The sequence below is a fragment of the Copidosoma floridanum genome, unplaced genomic scaffold (assembly GCF_036245765.1).
Source record: "Copidosoma floridanum isolate Cflo_tuat_1 unplaced genomic scaffold, Cflo_Japanese_pri ptg000012l, whole genome shotgun sequence".
Classification (NCBI taxonomy): domain Eukaryota; kingdom Metazoa; phylum Arthropoda; class Insecta; order Hymenoptera; family Encyrtidae; genus Copidosoma; species Copidosoma floridanum.
In genome coordinates, this window is record NW_028321889.1 from 2,935,958 (window position 1) to 2,962,054 (window position 26,097).

A 26,097-nucleotide genomic window follows, 5' to 3' on the forward strand; every position below is an offset into this window, starting at 1 on the left:
ACTCTCGCGCTAGGCTTACGCATTAATTGAAGTCGAGATAAGAAGCGAAGCCAGAACGTGATAAGATATGATGTGGGATCGGTTGCTCAATCTTTTAGCGTGTTTTCGAGATGTACTAACACGCTCGACGAATAATTTTACAACTATTGAGTTGTAGTTACAATACAATTGAGATCACATTTTTTATAAACTCGTGTGGTAAAACCATACAGCCAAAAGTCAACGAAATTTTTTTCCAAGGACCATTTATTATCTTTTCCTGTAATAAAGGTACTTGTTTATACTTCCCCTCCCCCCCCAATAAAAAAATGTATGTCGTGATAAAATTTAGATATGAAACGAAAAAAAGTTGCTTAGAAGAATGAAGGAATCGAGTAATCAAGTTGTAAGCATAAATATATGTAGGTATTAATATTTCAAAAAAATTAAAGTGTAGAGATTTCAACACGATTTCTTATTCAAGTTCTCAGAGATTGTATATGAATAAGCAGAATCTTTACAAGAGATTTCAACGCTTAAAATAACTGTTGAGAAGATTTTAGTATGGTGTAAAACTTGCTTTAAGTAGTGCTAAAGTAATCTCTTGATAAAAACAATGGTTTTTTTTTTTCAAATAAGTCACTACACTGATAAATGTGTTTTTTTTCCTCAAGAAACTCGACTTGCATTTCAAATTTCAATTGAAAGCTTGGTGATAATCGACGCACTGAATGATATCTACTTTGCCAGCTGCTAATATTATCACAAACACGTTAAGTGACAATTTTATAGATGTCACCAAAGTACAGTCTGTGATTTAGAAACCAAAATTTTAAAATAAATATTAATTCAAATAAAAATAAATTTACCTGCAAACAAAATAATAAGTAGCATCATAAACCATCATACTTACCTTTGTCGTGCAATGTGACTACTATTGTTTAGAATCGTGATATCATTTTTTTTAAGTTTAGTAATAATTTATAAATATGTTTATGGTTTATTACAAAAAAAAAAAAAAAAAAAAAAATACACACAATATTCAAGTGTAACATGAACGTCTTTGTTCGATTCATAAAATTGAGTATTTGATTAATTGTAAGTAAAACACAAATACTAGTATAATATTAAAAAATGTTAGTAATACTGCAAATGCTTGGAAAAAATAAGTTGTACTTGTAAATCAGTTGGCTAAAGAAAACTACAGTCGTCCTACACTGCACAACTGTTAAATACTTGTACGAAATAAAGAGTTAAATCGATAATAATATTTAATGACACTCTATTTTCATTTAAATCCCATTATTTAATTCATTGAAATAATTTTAAAAAAATTATTATTATTATGATTATTATTATTACTACTATGATTAATATCGATAAAATTGTTATTTAAAACATAACATTTTTAATTATAATTACAAAAAAATAAAAAATATTTTCAAGAAATTCTTAAAATTTTCAACTGTATTACAATTTTTTCATTAAAGATTTTAACTTTCTCTTATTTATTTATTCGGTCTCCGTTTTTGCGCAGTCGAAGCATGAAAATCGGAGTGGTACAGCGCATCAGCAATCAGCATCACTATATCAGTGTGTGTAAAGACTCCAGAGAGAGCATTCAGTGTTTTACTAGTGTATTTTGACTAGCTGTTTTTTATAAGTAGTAAAAAATTTTTTGTCATCGCAATTATATTAGGAAGTTGTCAAGCAGTACGATAAAATATAAGATATCCGTGCCAAAGGAACGAAATGTATACAATACGAGTGACCTAACCCCTCCGACTGACAGGTGATCTGACAAACATCTAGCCTTCCGGTTAAAACAAAGAGAAAAAAAAAACAGACGATCCAAGCATTTCAACATTTTTTGGTTTCATATTGATGTTCCATACGATTGCATACACACACGCTGTGTCTTAATAATTTCATAATCCAATCCATACGTATATACATTATACACACTGTTATCGTGCCTCCGTTTGTATACGTTACACGTATACATAACAATACAGTGTATAGATATACACACAACTGACACATCCATTGTTGACATGCGTCAGCTGTTTTTCACACGCGTATACGTACTACTCTTTCGTTTTTCGTTTGTTTAATGCTCACTTTGACATCACACAGTCTTAATCGTGTTTTTGTAATTAATATTTCTTAATAGTTATTTGTCCTGTAAAGTTTCGTTTGTTCAATATTGAGCTTAAGTGTGTGTTGGGAACAATTGTGGGATAGAAAGCGGTTCCGTTTGTTCTTAGAAACCAAGAGGCAATGCTAATTTCAGTTGAAACACATAAGTAACAGGTAAACTTTTCTGATGCAGTTTGATTCTTAAATATGTATTTTAACATGGTTAAAATACTCCGAGTAGTTTTAATATCATATCTTTTGTGATTTCCAAATGTTTCGATAAAATCATTGCCACTGAGTTTCAACCATTGGTGTATATACTTTTATCTAAACTCAAATCTTTGACTGCGGTCAGGCTATCAATGTCTTTGTATTTTGTTTCTTTTTTTTTCCTTCAAATTATTTATCATAGATAAAAGTTATTGTTTTTCGAGAAGTTAATTATTCTCATATATATTTTGTATCTTTCGAGTTAGCTGATTGGACCACGTATTCCAATATCTGTAAATAAGTAGCTTATTTGTTGTGATTAATTAAATGATTTTTAATTTTATGACAACTTAAACAATTGGATTAATTTTAGTATAAACACGTTCGAAACTAAAATGGGACTTAGTACAAAGTTAATAAATAAATGGCAATGTGAGAAAAAGTCATTTTTTGTTTTACATTTTTAATTATTTGGTACAGCACAGGTTTGCATGTCAATAAAATTATTGAAAAACCTATTTCACGTTTTTGTTTCCTCATTGAAAAAGCTTTGTAATCAACGAAAAACCACATGTTGAGGAAACAGGAAATAATTATATTTTCTGAAGTTTAAAATCGAAGTATAGTCTGGTGAAAATGTATGCCTGTCTATCTCTCTCTCACACTCTGTGTATATGAGCGTGTGGCTGGGTGTGGTAAGTGATAATCTCAAACTTTTGTCAACCGATTTTGATAAACCTTAGGATGCTTTTTTTTTATAGCTAAAAAAATTTCGATTTCAATTTTTTAAACTTTTTATTTATCAACTTTGAAAAATTGACTTCTTCACAATCAGTCATACTTCGTAGTTACATTTATAATTTTCGATAAAACTTGAGTTTTTTTGGATACCAATCACCACTTAAGAATAAAATTTAATTTTAATCGGTTTTTCTATTTCAATTTTATCGGTTTAGGAAATCCATTTTTTTAATAATATTCTATGATTGAAACTCTTAAAGAAAATAAATTTTCCAATAAATATTTATATGCTTCTTTTAATTCTATTTAGCCAACTTTGGACATATTTTTTTCTACCTTTAAAGTTTCAGATTTACTTAATTATAAATTAGTTCCGGAAGTACAAAAACAGTGTTACAAACAGTGGCATTTTTTCATTTCAAATTAATGCTCAGTAATGTCTTCTAATAATTATTGAACAAAAATTAATTAACGATATAGTTCAAATACAAGCTTAAAATCAAGAAGACATTCCACTAAATGGAAAACAAAATTGCCTTTTTGGTCTTGAAAAGTTGATCAGGTATTTTAATTACATGTATCGTTAAAAAAAAATTATTTAAAAACGTAAGGTAAATGTACCAATGCTGGGACGATTTTTGGTGAAATTTCGTTTAAAAATTCATATAAAATCACATCTAGGAGACAACATGAACATTTAAATTGTTATTTATATATTTTGTGTTCCTACTTATCACACAATTTTTTTATAATTTTGTCATAGAAAGAAATAATTATAATTAATAAAAACTTACTACGTAATGTTGTACCTAACGCGAAACACCATTGAGAATGCATGTCCCAATAGTGGTACGCGATGTCCCAATGGCGAAACGTACATGTTATTTCAATGGAATCTATGTGTTGCATCAATGGGACATTTGAAATTTGAGGTTATGTTTTGAATTGCACGTATAATGAAAAAGCCGGAAAAAGCTATTTTTTTAAACTTTTTTTTTATTGTAATGCAATTGAAAATAGATGATAAGTTTTATTGATATAATAAGACACCACTTTTAAAATCTGAAACTAATTTATTTCATGACAAAATTCTCAAAAGTTTATTAGTTATTAACTGCTCCACTATTGGGACATAATCAAAAAGTGTGTCCCAGCATCGGTACTTTTACCTTACATGAAAATGTTACAGAAATCCTAACCATTTTATCGTAAGGCCACATGTATGTATGTACATTAAAAATTGCAGTAGATATACCTTATAATCTTCCATCTATTTATACAGCCATGCTTTCATCGCACGTATTTATTATTCAGATGTATTTTTTCGTCTACTATTGGAGTGCAGTTTCTTCATAGATATGACAAAGTGTTGGTACATAATACCAATTCCAAAAAAACAGCAAGACATGCAGTAAACCTGCCCTGAAGTTTTCGGTTTATTATTCGTACTCCTACTGCAAATTGTGCAGAAATTGGATTCCGGACGAGCTTTATTGATATTTTTGTTGTTGCTATATTTACTGTAATCCACTTGGCTGCTGCTATCCATATTAGTATTATTGTTGGGTTTTCCTGGTGGCCAAAATGTTTTTTTTTTTTATTGATACTAAATTTATTTTGTTAACCCTTTTATCAAAATTACTTTGAACTAACGAGTTAAATTTTCCCCTATGAACGATTTGCATTTGGCGTGAACCTTGTTTATCCGAATTTTAGGAGGTATATTGTACGGTCGAATACGTAATCAGCAAAGCATAATAATTATTAGATTTAATCTGATATCGAATAAAACAAACGTTTATTTTGAAAAATCTAACTAAAATATGATAGATGTACTTTTGATTTTTTTTCATTGGAATCATCATAACTGAAAAACAATGCGTAAGCATGAAAATAACATAAATATGAATGTTTTAAGCCATATACTTTTTATCATTAAAAATTGACAATCTAAGGTATGTACACTCGTATGCGCTGTAGTGAGCAATAGTGTCAAGTGTCCAATAATTGGAAAGGAAAAAAAATTGAATACCTTCTAATAATAACAGCTAACCAATTGTTTCCTTGACAATAAGCTTAAAAACTATTTGTTTTCCTGCAGGTAAACCTCCTTTAGTTCTGGCCTGGTCACAACTTGAGACTACTTGTTTTTGAGATTTTTGTATAGAATCACATATTTTTTAACGTGGACGTCTGGACGTGTGCCTTAATGAGTGTCAATTAGTAATGATACTATGAATGGCTCCCGGAAAGTTGAGATACACACTACTTGCATATCTCGAAAATCGTTCTCTTACCAATGGGCCGACACTGTGCATACAGAATACATTTTGAAGTCTCCGTAATTTGTATGAAAATTGAAATTTAATTGAAGTCGAAGTATTATTTTTAATAAATTCCGCGTATTTCAGGTGGTCGATTTTTTTAGCGAAAATTTTTCTAAAAAAAATAACGAGAACATCATAGCGTGGACTAAATTCGTTAGATCAACCTAAAAATAATCATCATGAGTCGGGACAATATGCAGAAATTTTTCTATACTTCGATGTGTTAGAAAAATGTTGCAGTATACAATCTGATGTTAAACATTGAACTGGTATCACATAAATATAGTTGTTAGATATATTCCCATGATTAAAATAATGTTTCTATCGTTTTATGTGCTTGAACTTTAAGTATTCATTAAGTAGGCGAAAACGTTATTTGACTTATCTACTGATTAATCAGTTTAAAAATTGTAGAGTAAACTAAAATACCCTTATGTATGTTTTTTATGGTTTTCTAGTCTAAAGAAACATGCTATATTTTGAAAGTTACTTTAAAACCATACGCTGCGCTTTTTATTTTTTTTTTATTTTTTTTTTTTCACGTTAAAAATTTCAAATCTGGGCTGTATATAGTATTGACTGATTTGTAAACAAAAAAAAAAAAAAAAAAAAAATTTACGAGAATGCGTGCAGGATATAACTTTTTTTCTTTACTTTCCTAGTATTCATATAATTAACCCGGTCGGAAACTTTTTTTCCACTTCAAGTTTTATGTAAGCAACGAACGGATGCGTATATTTTTAAGGTTCCCTGTACATGTATACACAAAAATAAAAATTTCGTTTATTCCATGATAGATTGTGTATTTAAATATTACTTTAAATTACATAGGCTCTTACGGAGGTCACTAATTGAATATTATTAAATGTAACTACTATGAAAATTTTTCGAGTGATTTTTTTTTATTCGTTTACTCTTTTTCAAAAGACAGATAACTTTTAACTTATTTATTTATAACTAGGTGAATTTTTTTGGAAAAGTTTTGATTTATTTACATGGTAGTTTGAATACAATTTAATAATTGACCCTCATGAGAGCTAAAATCTTCGCTAAATTATGAAATGAAATTTTTTTTTTTCTCGAAAATACGTCTGAGAAAAAATATTGAAAAAAATCATACGCACGTATAATGTTTTTAAAAAAAATGTAATTTTCTTTTAGCGTTATCTAAAATTTTTTATTTTTGCCGGAACCTCCTTAATAATTAAAAGACGTCTGCTTTAAATCACGATAAGTAATGAAACTTTATTAATTTTACAATATAAAAATACAATAATTTTAATTAAAAAAACCCTTCCAACATCCAGGAAATGCCTTTAATTGCGATACACACTACTTTTGCAGCTCTAAACAAAAACGCATATTTTCTATATGGTCATAAGACCATATAGAAAAAGCAAAATTTACAAAAACAACTTTATTATTGTAAACTTAATCGAAGATCCAAAAATATAAACGAGCAGACCATCAAATTGTCAAAACTCCAAGTATAGTAACACTCAAAGTAGAAAATTCTCTTATCTTCGCTTATTCAAAAAAAATAAAAAAGTCGTTATATTCGATAATTTTGATTACCAAATTAAACGGCGGGTATTTTTGTACCATATATTTTTTTTTACGTACGCGCTCGTTTGAGCACTATAATAAGCCAGCAAACGCAAGGTACACATTTGTGCACATAAAATCGTTGCAAACATACCCATGCACCTGCACATGGACAAACAAACATTGAAGCGTTATGGTCGGTGTTGTGTACATTGCGCTATACCTCGATGCATTTAATAAGCCCGAATCAACTGCAAATCCGGAGAGGCAGCATATTACTCGCGTCAGCAGCGGTGGCATGATAAGTACCGCTATTGCGTGCAATCGAGGTGACTCTCTCTTTCTCTCAAACTATCGCCTGACAAGATTGGATTTAAGATACCTTTGCTGTTTTATTGACTGCCCATTCGCCTTTGTTGAGGCTTTGGTCACGAATACTTTTTTTCGTGTTCTTATTTTATTTTCTTTATGAAAACATTTTTTCACGGACTTAACGAACCAACGTAATATTTTTCTACCTTTCGTGTGTAGTTGTTACACATATTAAACCATGATTCGAGGTTTATTGAAGGATTTGTTATTTCTAAGGATACATATTAGGTTTTACACAGCTAAAAATAACGCAAGCTCTTGATTATGTTTTATTAATCAATTATTTTGCTATTATAAACATAGTGTTTTCATCGATGTGGTGCAATGGAGAATAAATGTACAAATCAATACTCCATTAGCTGTTTTTTCGATCCAAGTATGAATGAACTTTTTTTTGAATCTTAATCTGAATAAATTATTTCTCCAACCTATTTTGAATAATCGGTTTTATCATTCAAATTATATTTTGGCTGTTTCTTCAACCCAAAACCAAATTAAAATCCGATTTAGCTTTTTTTTTTTTTTTTTTTTTTAACCAACATTTGCAGTTTTTTTCCCAGCTATATAATTTTCACCATATCATCAACAATTAAATTGTAATCATCAAAGAATTTTTGTCAGGTACTGCAGACTAATTAAAAATTATAGTATTTTAAGTCATTGTAAGATAAGAAAGAAAAAAAAGTATAACTTTCATTTACAGCACTACAGTCCACTTGTTTTGGGAGCGTCGATCACGTTGCTTCACATGTCCATCTGCTTCTGCTTTGAACAATAGTTTCCCTTTTTTTTAAATCTTCTTTTCAACATTATCCAGGCATTTAATTACAAAAGGCCGATAAATGTTGACGAGTTCCGTTTTTCACCGAGTCGAGTCGAGCGTGTCGAGGAGTACATTCAATTAAGATAATTGGGTCGACGTTTGATTTGATTTATCCGGTTTGGATCTTAATTAACGCGTTTTCGAACAATCAATGACAGAGAGAGGGAGGAAGATATGTATAATTGTAGTGTCCACTCGAACCTGGTGCTCAATATTTGTTACTAAAACTGATCAGCGTACAAATTTGATGCTATAACGTCCAGCTTTGTCGCGCTCAATTAATTTGTTCACAATTGATCGTGATGTCTCTCAGGTTGAACGTAAAATACACGCTTGTTGAGAGTTTTTTTTTTTTCTCGTGTCATTACGAGCGAGTGCAATACACACTTCACTACCTCTGTACCTTTTTTTGTTTGTTCTCGCTCGTTAAATCGAACTATAATTATTTTACTTGTACAGGTGTTGCTCGAGGGAAAGCAGTCGAACAATGGTAACGTGTCGATGAAAATCTTGCATTCGTGGGTAAACTACTAATCATCGCGCAAATCATACCGTTGCCAAATCACATGACGAATTTTACATTTAGTCCAAAGTGAAAAACAGACGAGAAAATTTATGCTAACGACTGTTGTCTAGTTATCGGGAAGTATTGATGATTATTATTGAATTTAAAAACAGTTGCATGAAAAGCAACTTGATCTTTGTTTGTACACTATTTCTTGGATAGCAGTATAATATTCCTTATTATGGTATTCCATTTTTTCCGTAAAATTTATCGTTAATAATTTAAATCGCCGTGACTTACGAATATAGTTGCCATTAAATTAAAATAATTTGATGTTTAGATTAAAAAAAAAGGTAATGCGTGGATTCATTGCTCGAGCATGTGGATGACGAATCGTTCAATCTCTTGAGGGTTGATTTGCAAAAAATCTCGAGAGCCATAGGCTTGTTGACGCGAAGAACGAAACGTGCCGTTCGTTAAAGCCCACTTATTGATATCTGAATCATAAGTCGTAGTCTCGCGTTAATGACTTTTTATTGGTCTCTCGGTGAGTGGCCGCCATACGTGACTTGAAATCGTCGATGACAATTATAATAACTACAAGTATACAAATGATGTATCGAATATTACTATTTTTTTTCGCATATCAAGAGATTTTAGGTACTTCAACAACAACCCCTGATATTTTAAAATAAATATGTAACATCATATATATCTATTGATTATATGTTTTTCATTCATTAGGGTATATAGTTTATAATTACGTAACAGCAATAAAATCACGTGTTAATAAAACGAATTTTCTAAAGTACTTGTAGGTATAAGAAATGGTTGTATGTTAAAAACTAAAAATTAAAAAAAATCAAATTTAAATTTATATTAAATGTTATTATTCTTGGTTGCATAAAATACTTTTAGATGTATAAGATATTGTATGATTTTCTTCCCATTTTTGTTTCACATTGAATGTATATGTTTAATCATGAAATTATTTTAAGTCGTTTACATTGAAGTTGACGAAATCATTTCTAAAAACTTCCATAGAAAATAATGAGATGAAATTTTACGTTAGCACTTAAATATATTCAACAATTAATGTTGATGAAATATTTTTTTCAAATTCTTGGAAAAATCCATTCACCAATCGCTCTTTCAATTTGAAAGTCAGCTAATGTGAGTAATAATGATCGCCAGCTACCCATAATGAAAACTACATCCCATTACGTTGCACTGCAGCTTCTTACAACGGAATACACATTTTTTTTTTTTTTGTTTACGAATATCATAACAGTGGCACGTGCCCATTGTCTCGACGTCGAATAAATTTTGCTCGCAGCGAGGTACAGGTGCGTACTAAAAAGTGTGCCTGCAGCTTTTTTTCTGTCCATATTATTTTCATCGCTAAAACCAGGCTCTCCGAGATACAATGGACCCATCTGGAACGCGAATTTCTGTGTCGCACGGGCATATCAGATGGTACACGCACAAATGCCCACGTCAAATTCACGGCCGAACGACTCCAGCGCGTTTTTCGCATCGTTGGCCGCGCGCTTCCGATAAAGTAAATCGTTCCCGAGTTGTGTTTGGCTCGCTTCTAAAAATAATTGTTACGAACAACCCTCATTCGCAGATGAAACCAATGTTGATTAAAAAAAAAAAAAAAAAAAAAGAAAAAAAAATCCAGTATCTCCCGATTAACTCAGAGAGTCGAAAACAAAAAAATCGTATAGTCGTCGGATGATAATCCACACCAACATCGGCACGTAATAGCGTACCGAGCAAATGTAGCACTCCGTTATCGAATTCGATTTCGAATCGGCCGCATTCCCCTTTTTTCGTATTCTCTTCGCTGGTGAATAATAATTAATGAAACGCGCTCGTCACTCGGCATGTACGTGTACAAGAGTATATGGAAATCACCCGAGAGCGGGAAAATCAAGTAATAATATGAAAGAGAGGAGAGACGGGAGGGTTAAAAAAATCAGAGGGAAGAGAAAAAAACGAAGGGGGGAGACCGAGGCAGCGTCGAATGATAAGAACAATCGGAGGAAGTCGCGGCTGTGTGCATTAATATGGATAATGACGGCACGCGCTTGGCCACTGTATGCAAATGTCGTGTTGTTACTGTTGTTTTTTTTTTTTTTTTTTTTTTTTTTTTTTGCTGTTTGTAACGATGTTTTTGCGTGGCCACAACGTGAGAGTTAAGAGAGAAGAGGGGGAGGAGAAAAGGAACATTATCTGGGGTGCACGTTGTGCGCTAGATACGCTATAGAAAGACTAGGACTGTAAATTATGCTAAAGAGACGTTGTTTATGTTTCAACTTGGACTAATTAAGGTTAATTGACGAAGTTATTGTTGTGGTTGATTCGGTTATGACGAAACTCTCGAGTTATCGATATATTTTTATTAAAATAATAAATTACTTATTCATTAAATGAGGTTTATGTAGAGGACAACTCTTATCGTGGTAAAAATGCATTGAAATTTATTAATTTCATTTTATTGAATAACGTTATATTTACTCAAAACGATACTTACTACAGTAATTAAAGGAAAACATACATTTTTTCACGATGTTGACGTATAATTGTGAATCCCCTAATTGACTTGGTATTGTGGCCACCCATGGCAATACCAGAACTTAGTAATGCAAGCCCAAAATAATACTACTTAGTATACTACATCAGAAACGTTTTTTAAATTAATATTTGTCAGTTTTTTCGAATTATTATTGAAAAACCGAGTGTTGTTTCTTGCACCTAAAAGGAACTTTTATTGCAAAAGTCAGTTTTAAAAAAGGGCAGAACGATTTACTAACAAAAATTTATAAAATAGGTGTTGGAAGGTAAACTCACAATTGTTTGTCGTATGGTTTCTTATTTAAGCATTTTAGTACTAACGACTTTAGAAGGAATTACCATGAATATTAAGAGGGAATGTATATCGTTAAATGTGATTGTATTGTTTGCACCTTGTCATTGTGGAGGAGAAAGTAATCGAAAAATGTTTTTTGTTATAGATGAGTTTCAACTCGAAGACTCGTATGTTCTTGGCCACAGGAGAATGACAAGGGTGTCTTGCGTTTGAATTTGAAAAAGTGGAAAACATCTCAATATCAGGTGAGTAGGAAAATTCGTTGAGATTTTATTACGTTAACTAATAAATACCTGCAAATACAAACACCGCGAAACGAGTGGAGCAATCTTTAATCAAAAAGCGTTTTATTGTTTATTTTATTATATTGTGGGTAAAATAATATCTGGCACATTATTTCCAATAAATGAAGCGATTTTTTATACGTACGCTTTCACGAACCAGAAAAAAATCTGGCAATCACGTACGCAACATTTCATTTTGCTTACAATATTTGTAGTTCATGAAATAAAGACGATGCACAAAGCATAATTGGACATTTTTAAGAAAAATCGATAATTGCGTATTTCCTGCTTTTATGCATAAGATAAATTTTTGTTGTGCACTATTTTAAATAACATTGTAAGTTACGACAATGACTTTAAATTTTCCTAAAAAATTTCAGAGGAAATTTTTTTACGTCAAAAAGAAAAAGTTCTCACTAGTACTTCCCAATTAAGGCGTGTATCTCAAAATTCTTTGAGAAATAATAGCCAAAGCTGTGAATTCCTTGATTCATATATAAGAATCTCGCATTATCGCTGACAATGATCTCTTCATTTTTCCTTTAAAAGTTCTGTTATATTCTTTGTATCTTTGTGTCGTAGAATTCCACATCAGATAAGTACAACTTGCATTCACGGAAAAGAATTCAGAGAATACAAAAAAATTTTTCATGCTTTTCATGCAGAAATCCAAGAAATGCATCGTTTAGTGGAATTCGAATATTTTCCATTCTCAATAACTCTCAAACTACTATAACTTGTTTACTGCCGTTTACTTCCCACGAATCACGTGAACAACATTTCCTCTTCAATTTTTGATTCATTCAATAAATTGTTTGCGTGTCGGGACCTTAGGTCGGGACAAGTAGTATACACACATATATATATATATATATATATATATATATATATATATTCGAAAAGTATCTAGTGATACTCCATAGATTTATACTTTGGATTGATTGACACTTTGCTTAAAAGTCTTTTACGAATTCTTAATCACTAAAATTTGTCAATGCGTTCATTCTCCTTGATATTATTATTTATCTTCGGATACTTTTATAAATGTTCAGATCGTAATATTTAATACTACACAAACGACGAGCTTACAACATGCAAAAACGACCCTTGCCACAAATTTAAATTTACCTCGATGTATCATCATCTAATTGGACACATGAATTTGTATTTGTATTTTTTTTTTTTTTTGAAACAACAACCCCTTAAGAACCGCACGAGCCTTTTGTGCTCACGATGAGAGCACTGAATAACATCAAAGAGTCCATATACATATATTATGCGTATTTATCCATTTTGTGTTATTTGAAAGATTGTCGAGGTGTTTTGCTGAGGAGCTCTCAGTACCAAAGAGCCAACGACGATGAAAAAAAAAAAAAAAAAAAAAAAAAAAAAAAAAAAAAAAAAAAAAAAAAAAAAAAAAAAAAGGGGACGCTAAGCGATCAGCAGCTGCATAATGAGCCCACGAATAATAGCGGCTCTTTGGCTATACCGCGGCTCAATTTATTTCGCTCGAGCCCGGCTCTCGATAAACGGACGTCTCTTTTGTTCGGGCGGGTCGTTGCGTACCTCCTCGCGCTCGTTGACGCGGTACGAAGACACTGGCGTGGATTTCATTCACTCGGACGAGGCTGGAACAATGAGGGTTACCGCTTTTGGGGACAGCATCGGAGAAAAAGCTTTGGGAAAAACACCTCCTCCCAATGATACCTCGTGAAAATAATCCTGGTCCCCAAATGACACGTGCAAAAGCACGCAACTCCAGTAGTGTGTGCGTATGAATGTACAACGAAGGGGGAAAAACAAGAGGAAAGCATCTTCCTCCGCTCGCCCTTGCTCCGGCATTGTTGCGACGGCGAAGCTATTACGGATCGTCGGTTTCAAACGGCAAGAGATTCCGTTACGCGCATGTACTCATATCAGGTACAACGAGGCGTTATTGTCACCCATTGTCCGTCGCGCACTCGCAGCGGAGATGCGCTGGAGTGATCTCTTCTAGGATGTATACCTGCACGTTGGTACACGCTCCCAGTCCGCTTTTTCTCTCTCCCCATCCAACCCCCTCCCCTTCCCCCGCTTTTTGGGAAAATTTCTTTGGCCCGTATACCCTCGTCGGAAAATTCCAATGGAAATATGCCCGAGCGCGCTGTCTCTCGTTACTTTTGTACAACAGTACTTTTCAGCAAAACTTCTCGCTGCAACGATTCGTTCGCCACTTGCTCCCATATATTCTGTCGACAGTTTTGTGGCAACAACGTGTGACGTGTTTTTTTTTTTTTTTGAACAACCGATACTATGATTAAAACAGGTACTTGCTAGGTTGAACGTGGGGTTGTTGTGTAAAGTTGCTTCAACTTTGAGCCTCGGCCAAGCCAAACCAAACGGATATACTGTCTGATGATGCACCTGTATGCACGCAAGTTATCGTAGATCAAATCGATGAACAGGTTGCACAACACGATGTCAGTATAGTCATTTGGCTCACCTTGTAAAAATGCGACTTCGTGTCAAGGGGATGAGAATGGCATTACACTACACCATGTTACATATGACACCGTTCGAATGAAATTCTCTCTACACTCCCCCCCAGTTTTCGAAAGAAAACATTCCTCATCCGTACAATTACGCGCAGAGGCATGAGAAAACACTCGACCCTCGCTCTCCTGTGCATCTATACGATAATCACCGCTTTAACCAACAGATCGTCTCATCTCGAAAAACCCATTAATGGTACATGATATACACATGGCCAAGGCCACATCGGGGAGATGTATATCATGTCGCAACACTCACGCGACGAGTGGAAAGTCCATAATCCCCCGGTTATGCAGACAATATTGAAATTGCTTAGGGGGGGAGGTCCGTAATAATGTTACAGTTGGAGACTACGTTATGTACAATTAATGTGGAGGGATCGCGTGATTGCCCATCCCATCGAGAATGGCCAATTAATCATTATGATCTTCCGGAAAGTGGATGGAACCGCTGCGGTGTGGCGAGAGATGAAAGCTTCGCGAGTAATTTATTAGCGGATTGATGATCAACGCGGGGAGGAAATTGATTGTTCGACGCATTCGCCGTACTCGCTGTTTTGGAGTTTAATGTAATTAAAGCCCCCCATACACAACACATCTCGCGTTCATCATTTCGGTTGGGTCCGTCGGCTCGTGCTTATATTATATATCCATTCGTGTGCATGTAAGTACGACGTGTTATGGTCCTACAGTTATAGGTACCTATATATACCAATGGCACACTTGCATAGCTGCAATGCGCGTGTACCGTGAAGTGATGGCTCCTTGGACGCTTTTATGTCTTAGTCCAGCAGCTTCTTGTGAGATTACCATTGGTCAAAAGCACGGCGTGAATCAGCTGAAGGACGATCAAACGGATGTTCGTCCAATCTATGGCCTACAACCCATATATGTTGATGTAAGGGGTTTGTGGTTTTTTTTTTTTTTTTTTTACGACGCAGTCCTTTGGTTTATTACCTCGTGAGGTATACAATGCCACATGTCATTCGAGCGTTGAGCAAAAAAATTCGTGCAACTCCTCGATGAAACGAATAGTCTTGGAAATGCCGATCATTTTACTCAAAACGATCATTCGCTCCGTATTCGTATTCGTCGTTCGATATTAGTGGCGTCTGTGGGAGACGTTGAGAAACAGAGTTTGCTTTCCACGGGTTGTCCAATGACGCCTTGTCACTTTGCACAGTCCACCTATATTGAAACAATTTCATACGACAATGTGGTGCAGTCACGTTTAAAAACCATGGAACAAAGTGAGCATGATATACTTATTAATAATACTCTTTCTTTACGAGGTAAGTAAAATGCGAGTCCAAACGAGCCGAGGTATCGAAATTCCCGACAAAGTGATCTTTGTACTTGGCTTTGGAAATTAAAAGCAATTCTTCGATGATTAACAATGTATAGGTGTACAACAAGAAGTTTTGTAATATTAAAGCAGTTGGTGCTTGTCTTGCCATATATTATGCTCCCGACATGGTATCCATCGCAAAGAACTTCGAAGCTAAAGATTTACATTTTACATTTTATGAAACTTTGTTTCTTTACATCAAAAACAAAGTTAAAACACACGTTCTCTCTGATAATTATATAAATTAAGCACGATATATATATATATATATATATATATATATATATATTTTTTTTTTCAATGCAAAGTTAATTCTTATGCTTACAAAGTAATTCTTCACTCGGTTTTGTGGAATTTCAAAGCAAATGATACTTCGCAATTCTCAAAATACACATTTACAAATGGTTGGTTCCTTTTGCGGGAGACTAAGCGGTAACTCGACTGTAATACCCGATACGCCACGCCTCGTCGCCTTGCAAATTGTTACTGCGTTGCTCGCTATAATGATTCCTTCCTTCCTCCCTTGATGATCAGTATCTCGTCAATAACCGGCGCATATGATAATATACTCTCGTGACAATCGCTACCACCTTTTACATCCCCCGCGCACTTTTTCAATTTACTGTTTCTTTTCAAAGCTGCAGCTTTTTTTTTTCTCTCTCACACTTTGTCGAGAGCCGGATGCTTTGCTCTTCGTCTCATTTGGTCGGAGTATACCTACACTCGGCTTATCTTCGATTTTCCGTGTATATAAGTATATACACTAGAAGACAATGAGTTATTTGCGTGTGCGTTCAACGATTGCGCCTTGAAAAATAAACATTGTCGATAAGTCGGTTTTATGAAAGTGTATTATTTTGTCGAATAAGTGTACACTGATTATCCCGGTAAGTTATGTCCTTTCACTGCCATGAAACGCGTCAATTGTCTTGGGTACGGATAACTTGAGGAGAAATCACTTTTTTTCTTATTACAAATCATAAACACTCAGTTTTGTCCATAATATTTTATAAAAATGTGTTTGAAGCGCACGGATGGAATTCATAGTTTTTTTTTTTTTTTTTTTTAACACGTTCAAGCTCGCGTTCGAGTGATCATCAAATCGGTGATTAATCACTAATTTGATCAGCTTTGATTAATCAAATTGTTGTTAATGAAAAACATCAGCTCCGACAGACATTACGTTTTCGTCACAGATTCATCACAAGTGTCTGAAATGTAAGCATGGCAACTCTTTCCTGAAGAAAAAAAACGAGTTGGACGAAAGTAAAAAGGTGGGAACGCGAAAATTGGCTTTTTTTTTTCAAAGTCAGTATACCTGATGAGCGCGTAAGTTGGTAGCGTGTATATTAAGTACACCGAATAACGCACAAACAACCGCTTCACGGGAACGCCACCGTCTCGACCTTGTCTTTTTCTCGAGCAGACCCGCAGCTCCTCCACAAGATGCTTATCGCTTTGGTGCTCCGTGCTCGCACACTCGCGTCAACCGATTCGGCATATTCACTCGCACACGCGTCCAAATTCCCTTTGTTGTCCTTTGTTGTACGGCCTCACTATCATTATGTACCTGCATACGCGCTCTCTTTGGTCTTTTTTGCATACATACATACTCCTGCCGATTATATATCTTCTCAACAGTTTGAGCTTTCGTCTCTTCTTATTTTTCATTGTATTTTTTTTTTTTTTTTTTTTTTTTTTTTTTTCTTTCCTGGCCTCCTCCGTTGCTTACGTGCCCAAGGATTTCCACCTTGTAGTTTTGAAAAAGACAATCGCGCACACTTGCAATAATAAATAAAAAAAAAAGGTTAAAATTTTTTACATCTTCTAAATTTTTATTTTAAAGAATAACACTTAATTGTTTTTTTTCCTCAAGGAAACAAACTTTTCCACTTATCTGGATTCTTCGTTGATTGTATACGTAAGATCTCCAAGTCCAGGACGATATTCACTGATGCGCGTAAATTAAAATGCTAGCAAGTGTTTCAATGATCAACACGGTGAACGAACTATTAACTTGAGATAAGAAATAATGTCGATGAAACTTAAGCGAATCGAAAATTGTTTTACAATGGATTACTGTGACGGCTACATATGTATTGGTATTATTATTATAATTGTTGTAATTTTTTTACTCGAATCGGATGTAAGTCGGTTATTCGTATCGAAAAAACTCACGCGAATACCTCGAGTATGGATTTTTTTGACACGATGGAATTATTCCCATGAAAAATCCATTGCCAATACAAGAACACTTGATTGAGCCTCTTTCACTCCGGTACCCCATCCAGTATAGTAACGAGAGAGAGACACAGGGTAAACCGTACCTATACGCACGGACTCAAATATCGTTAATGATCGTGCGCCGATTTTCGTATACTCTCTTTTCTCTCTCCGGCTCATCCTCTCCGCCACTTTGTTTCTTCCCCGTGTACATGTATATAATATGTATATGTATGTTACATACATCTCCTCCCTCCGCTTGAATGGAGGCTCGCGAACGCGCGCCAGAGGCCGGAGGCCACGAGAACGATGTGTCTAGTCGAGCCGATTGCCTCCGTCTCGAAAGGTCGTGCCACCGCGGAGAGAAAGCGTAAGTGTATACCTATAACGCGTGACCCCTCGCTTTTCGTATATCTATACATAATATCCGTACCACTCACTCACACACACACACACACACACATATGTATGTATAGCTACCCCCGTGCTTTTACAACTATAGTGCTCTCTCTCTCTCTCTCTCTGTTTCCGCGCTTACACAAGCACACTCACTCGTGACGAGTAAACAAAACGCGTGCCCACCCCCCCACCCCCCAAGCTTTTACGCTCAAGTGTCATCACGGGTGATTAATTTTAGTGATTATATTTAAATGATTCGGATTTATCGTTGTTGTGTTACGTGTTGTACTAGTATGTGGATATATATATATATATACGTACCTGGCGGTATTTGGGCCAAGTTGTGAATGAAAAAACGCAAATGTATGGTTTATTATTTCTCGTTACTAAAATAGAATATTGTTTGTTGCAAAAAGTACCAAACACTATAATCGTGACTGTATACGTATTTTCTGCACTGTGATCTTATGATGTAAAAGAAGAGGGTCACATATATGAACGAATTTCGTGTAAAACCATTTTTTTTTTTTTTTTTTATTTACAAACGTCTTTATGATTGTTGTCCATTGATGTAACGTATTATTTATGCTTATGGGTTGAAAACGAATTTACTTTACGGAATCACAACGGAATGATAAATAGTATACGTTTACGCCCGACTCTCGTTCGTCATTTTATTGTTCGGGGGTGGAAAAAGTAGTTTTCGTCCGATAGGCAAAAAAAGTGCGACTTTTCAACTCGAAGGACGCAATTGTCGTAAATTTGTGCCTCAATTGCGAACGTGGTTATACATTTTTTTTTTTTTTTTTTTTTTTTTTTTACCGAGGACGCAAAGCACTTTGGAATTTTTGTTCCCGCAAGTTCTTATTCTTCATCGAAATAAAACGATTTTTTTGTTTACAAAAAAAACAAACTCGACTCCAAGCGGGAGCCGTCGCCGATAGCATAGAAACGTAATTTCGAGTACCCAACACGGATATAGAAAAAAAAGGACAGTTATTCCGAGAATGCAATTAATTCACGCAGTACTTTCTTATCTACGTGATTGTCTGTTTTCCTCGACGCGAGTAAGAAATTCACGTACGTGTGAGTATTTTTTTTTTTTTTTTTTTTTTATTGAGTCATGCCTGCGTGGGGTACTCAAATTAATGATCTACTTTTTAATCAATACAACAGCGTATGAGCAAATTTGAGTGGAAGAAACTATTTAAATCTGCACTGTTCCGTATTGTACGATACCATCAAAATAACGAATCGATAAAAACTAAAACTCACAGGGAAAAAAAAAATTTCCATACTTTTATACTGTATGTTTTTACTTTTCTTCTGAATAGACATGTGCATTAGCGATTTATAGTAGATCAAGTATTCAATTAAACTCTGAATTTTGTTTTGAAGAATGTAAGGAGGGTGAGAAATAAATTATCATAAGTACAAACGGTGTAAAATTGAAGGAACCTTAGAGCTATCTGGTTTTCATATTGAACTTGAACAATCGAAAAAGTGGTACATCGACTTGAAGTTCAAGTAATTATTGAAACTCGAGGGAACCTGTATTATCATAAATTTACATGTACTTTACAAGCACGACGAGTAAATTTTGTGATTACACGTGCAAGATTTACAAACATTGAAAAAATGATTATTGGAGATGCGATGGTAAAAAAAATTTCGTACTTGAAGCTCCAGTTTTCAAAGAAACCCATCAAACGCATAATATACTCGGTATTATTTTTATTCCAAAAATTCCAGCGTCAGAGATAAAAGTACCAACTCACTTGAAATCATTCCATCATGTTAATGTCGAAGAAAACAACTGTAAGCTAATGATATGCACACTGGATTAAAACGTGAAAATCATGGAGATGACGGAAGATCATTTCATCAGTCGATCGTCTTCTGTCGATAATAATTCTATCTTCATATTTTCAACGTGTGCAAGCAACGAGGCGCTCCTAATCGCATTTTTTTTCTAAATTTAGTTCTTCATCGTAAAACTTGAGCTCGAAATTTACGTAATGTCCATCATCGCTGATACGATTACATTAAACTTGCTCCTCTTTCGAAATGATGAGCGAGAATCGAGTTTGATAAGCTTATCCCCGTGTGCCACAAGTTTTTACTTATTTTCTTCACAAATTTAACGCGAAACAAATCAAGTACACGTAAATATGTTGACGCAAAGAACATACGTATAAAGCAATCACTTTTAATGTCCAGTTTGGAGACATGGTTGCAATATTGCGATTAAGATAAATCATGAGGAACGAAAAAATGTGTTGTGATTCGAGGCGTAGAAATGAACCTCAACTTTTACCACACGCTTACATAACTGCATTAAAAAATAGTCTTAAGAATAAAAAAGACTGGAATAATATTACACCTGCGTTCAATTAATTGTAGGTATTAATAGTAGCTTATCACATGAAATTGCATTTTAAACTTTTTCTCGTGCACATACATTGGCACATCTTCTTAAGTATAGGCTGGAATGGGAAAAATTAGTTAAATATTTCACTATTTAATTTGACCACGAGTGAGCGAGATCATCAGCTCTAATCTAGTGGACAAAATAAAGGTTTTACATTAGATTCGCGCTTTTACAAATTTGTGCAATACAGCAGCTTTTGTTTACGAGAAAAAAAAAAAAAAAAAAAAAAAAAAAAAAAAAAAAAAAAAGTTGCGCAACTTCGTTTCATTTCATATCTGTCCAACTGAAGAGTCTTCGATTTTTTTTTTTTTTTTGTAATACAGAATGGTTCTGGTGTTGAATGGCGTCCTGCAGGACAAAGTGCCTCCGAACAGCCGAGTTTTGTACGAGGCTCACCCGATTTATCGCGACACTGCGGCTCAGTTGCACATGATGCCGACAAAATTGGTGGGACCGGCGGGCTTGCTATACGTCCAGCAGAGGGAGATGGCCGCTACTATGCCACATGACAGTGAGTTTGTCGGAAATTTTTTTTTTTTTTTTTGCAAGTAGCACTACGAGGGTTAATTTACTTCTTTTTTCGTGTATTACAGAAAATGTTACAATTCTGGGCTCAGACGACTCGACCACGTGTATAATCTGCGTGTTGAGGCATTGTGGTGAGTCTTGGGTTTATTTATTTAAGATAAATAATACATACAAGTCGTTAATAGTAACTGAAATGAAAATTTTTCCTTTTAAAGAATCAAACCCTCTAACCATAAAAATGCGCTAAATAATCGTGTGTCTTTGGCTAGTCAAGGCAAGCAAACAAATACGTCAAACATGATGCATATATAATAGTTTTACACGATGATTTAGCACACCTTGTAAATAGTACACTGAGCACGTGTTATTATTCATTCGTGGGGAAGAAAACATTTTTTTGTTTTTTACTCATAGGATCAGGTACGTCGGCCATGGCACATCTAGATGGCTCAGGAACCGAAGATGCAGCTGCACAAATGATACAGAGGGTCTCGGAGTTGGCACTTGGTTTTCCTGAGGGACGCTTTGAGCTACAACTGATCGGAGGATACTCTGATCCACGTGGATACTCTGACGAGCTTTTTTGTAATATTATGTGTGAGTTTGATTTTATTCATTGGTATGTACATTCATCTGTAAGGTCAAATATTGGTAACAATGGAGTACGAGGTCAGTAAAATTCACAAGGATTGAAAGATTTGATATTTGAAATTAAAAAGGTGTACCTGATCAAAGAACTGATTGAAAGAAAGAATTTACGTGGGTGAAAACATCCACAAAGAAAATTAGTACCGAGTTTAAATATGATCCACCATCTTTTAGGCGATAAGTAATTAATTAATCGAATTTTGTATATTTTACACTAGTTTTTGTGTAAAAAATTAGCTCTTCTACTAAGAAACTTTCATTGAATTAACAATAAAATTTAGAAAAAATTGTACTCAATAGTTAATTGATGTCTGTTTAAGGAGTATGTGTAAGAATTACATCGATTGACTGGCTGTGAGCAACGATACTAACGAATATTTCGAAGATCACATAAAACTTTAATGTTGTACGATGTGCATGCACATTTTAAACTTTAATGAAGCAGAAAGTTGAATATCTCTCTTTCATACCCCTACCATGATTAAAATAAAAATGTTTATCCTTAGTATTTTATAGAAGAAAAGTAAAATAATTTTATTTTAAACTTTTTATTTATAAGATGCTATAAAAAAAAAAAATAATAATAATAATAATAACAAATAAACATTTTTCAACATGACTTTTGAATAAATAATTATTTTAAAATTTTTTGTATTATTTACTTACATTTAATTTTGATGTAACTGTGTTAGTGAAAATGGAAATACAATATATCACTCATTATCTCCAAAATAAATTTTTTTCATAGAATATTCATATATTTTTTGGGATATTCTAAATAAACTATTTTCGTTTACAATTAAAACAGTAACTTTATGAAATCTTACAATTTTTGAAATTTTTTTTTTTTTTAATAAATCTATTTTTTTAGTACTTGGATAATAAAAAATTGTGTAAAAATAAATTGTAAAAAATTAATTATATATATAATTGTAAATTATAAATTTAATGATATGGTGGATGATTTACTTAAATTTTTTGTAACCCTGCAAGTGTCATAAAGAACTAAAATGTCATTATTAAAAACAAAAAAAAATCAATAATGAACGACGAACCAACAGTATTTATAAATTCATAATTTTTATGTTAAATACACAGAATTAATTGAAGATAGGTTTCAGTTTCTAATAACCAAGGCTTTTCTTACAGCTGAAGGTTTTTCTTACAGTACTAAGTGTTACAGATAATATTTATAAAAATGTATTTTAACTAATTAAATATAAATAAAAATTAAAAATGTAATTAAAAATAAGTACAAAATAACTAAAAATAAAATATAAGTAATTATTAAAACTAAAAAAAATTAATAGTATCACAGATTTCATTAAAAACAATTATCATATGAAATGCAGCTATTACATTTTTGCTTATTTCAATAATAAAAAAATATTTATTTATAATTGAGATGTTTAATAACTTTAGTAGTTAAGAATAAAAAAAATTGTTTTTTCATGTTAAAAATATTTATAAAAAAAATTAAAACTAAAATTATTAAGCGTAATAAAAAGCTTGATTGCTACCTTTTTTTCCAAGGTATAAAAACATTTTATAAAATATAAAATCTTTATTGTCTACTTAAGCGGCTTTTCACAAGCAACCAGTTGAGATAGATTTGACCCTGTGCTGTGTGGGTGAACTCAACACAGTTATTCGAGGTGGTATTCACTGGCCAATCATCTATGGCGTTGGTCTGAATGTCAAGACTAACGAAATTTTCCCAGCCACTTTTCCGGATAAGGGTCCTGATGCACAGCTCAGGTGCGCGAGACATTTGACTGGTGGTCAACAGGTATATGAATTGTATATTTACCATCTATTCATGATGCAAACTTTTGTATAAAGACAGACCTGAATGTTTAGCATTTGAAGGGCTTAACTACTAATTTTATTTAATTACATTTGATTGGTTTACAAATTGCAGTGTAATAATACTTTGTCCAAAACTAAATTTAATATGATACTGTGACTTTGCCATAATAGGCATTACAGATTATCAAATAAGAAGCAGCAAATAAATAATCAAATTAAGGCAGTACTCTATAATTTTGTTCAAAAGGTTCTCGACATCTACGACTACACGCTCGGTCTTTTGAGAATAGGACCATTTAATTACGAGCCCCTACGTGGCGTCGACCTCTGGCTCGCCCAGTCCGACCAGTTTATTCTCCAGCATTTGTCAACATCACCCGAAGTTGAGCTTCCTCATTTCGTCTCTCAGGTATCGTATATTGACCTTTTTTTTATCAATCAACTAATATTTTTTACGATCCACCTGTACAGTCAAATAAATTTTTGTGGTCACCCACTACAACACTATGCGCATTAAAAGGTTGCTAATCACTAACTATAATCATCTGTTTTTCTAACCTCTTTATCAGATCCCAAAGTACTTTTGGGTTGACCCGCGGTGGACTTGACACTAAAAAAACTTATAGATTCAATTTTTCTTGTGATAGCAAATGAATTCGAGGAACAATAAATATCGAGTGGTAGTGGTATCACTGTATTAATTCTTGTAAAAAAAACATAGGAGTGTGACCCTATTGTCAAGTCCCATTTCTACCGACCAAGGGTCTAAGCTAACATTACGTAAGTGATAAATAATATGTGATGATATGTTAAAAGATATTTTTTCACATGCTACATTGGTTTATAAAGTTATCAAACTAATAATGCGTGTCTATCCGACGTGACCATCATTTATTTAATGTCACTCAGAGCCCTCGGTTTAACTTGATACTATAGGGTCATGTACCTCTTAATGCAGGTAAAAGTGCGTATACGTGAAACATATCCCCATACACGTACATCAAAATAATTGTGGATAAAAAACTTATTATTTATTTTTTTATTAAACTTATTATTAACTTACTTATTTATTGAATGACATCAAAAGAAAATCAATTAATTTAAATGAATACCAATCGTATCAAAGTTGGATTTCAATCGAGTTCTAATGGTACGAAAACAAATAATTAAATACTTTGACCTGAATAATGCTGTTTGATTATTACATGCATGTCATTTCTGTTCTATTTGGCAATTTTTTTATCAAAGAGTATTTTCAGAACATGAAGCTTATATGTAATAGTAACAACGATAATTGTAAAGCCGTAGTACACAAATGAACGATTTAACACTATTACCACTGGAGTTTATTTTATTCCTCGAATCCGCATTCCAGCACTCAAATAGCCGTACCTTGGATATACTAGTGATCTGCCAATGCTTGTTTCAGATAACCAGATGACTTTGAAATAATTAAATCATCAACTTATTAGCATCGACATGAGCTTAGTCTAATCATCCGTTGTAAAGATCACTAAGTACAGGAGGCGATGTTACAATGAGTGATAAAAAAAAGCTCTTGCTTATGTAGATAAGTCAATGTTTCAAAATTATCTGGTTCATCTGGAGATGAGCATTGGCTGATCACTCAGTATAAGATCACTAGGATAGACCATCCGAATACGATGTGCACCTTGGCCGGCCATCACTGTTTCCTTAATTCTTGATCAATCGATAACAACGCAGACAAGTTGGGCTTTACTCCACTAAAAATAATCAAGTCCGACCGCGCTTCCCAGCCCAATCCAATCAAACTTTGCTAAGCCGCGAGCTGCACGCAATCGGACTGTACAAACAACGATCGCGGCATTTCCCTCTCTATCTTTGCAAGCACAAACAAGCTAGCGCTGTACCTGTATACTCCTCTTCCTCGTTTTCAATAAAATTATTATATGGCGGATGCCTCGAGCACGTCGTGGCCATACATCCCACGCTGAGACTCTAATATAATACAATACAAGCTCGTGCGCAAATTCGGCCAATCCATACACTTGTTTCTAGATCCGCGCGACCCTCAAGTACATCCAGGACAATCCGTTTCCGGCCATCACCGTCTTTCCGGACAACAAGCCCCGTTATTACCGCCGGGACGAGCACACCGGCAACTGGATGGCGTTACGGTACTAGCCTCCCTGTTAATGTACACCTCTGTTTTCCGATTCCAGGAGGGTCATCTGCGCGTGATTTGTACACACGCCTTTGTCGTACTGATTTTACAAAAGCCATACCACCACGTCGAGAGATTATCACTGCGTCGGACGTTGTTTTTGTTTTGGCTTGTACTCTCGTTTTTTACACGTGACTGTTGGTTTTATTTTTTTGTTCTTTTTTTTTTTTTTTT

General features: G+C 33.8%; 1 protein-coding gene across 5 annotated transcripts; it reads left to right on the top strand.

Moving 5' to 3' along the window:
* The first annotated feature begins 1,560 nt into the window (after window positions 1-1,560).
* On the top strand, window positions 1,561-26,097 carry Ntan1 (N-terminal amidohydrolase 1). 5 transcript variants are annotated; one of them, XM_014351730.3, is made up of 8 exons: window positions 1,561-1,771; window positions 11,662-11,761; window positions 21,056-21,243; window positions 21,326-21,391; window positions 21,675-21,857; window positions 23,489-23,697; window positions 23,965-24,126; window positions 25,758-26,097. In XM_014351730.3, exons 3-8 carry the CDS (start codon window positions 21,057-21,059, stop codon window positions 25,881-25,883), a joined length of 933 nt encoding a protein of 310 aa, XP_014207216.1. In that variant the 5' UTR covers window positions 1,561-1,771; window positions 11,662-11,761; window position 21,056; the 3' UTR covers window positions 25,884-26,097. The 5 variants fall into 5 exon arrangements, with proteins under 5 accessions (XP_014207216.1, XP_014207218.1, XP_014207220.1 ...); XM_014351732.2 differs by lacking the exon at window positions 1,561-1,771 and adding an exon at window positions 2,073-2,292; XM_014351734.2 differs by lacking the exons at window positions 1,561-1,771; window positions 11,662-11,761 and adding an exon at window positions 16,489-16,566.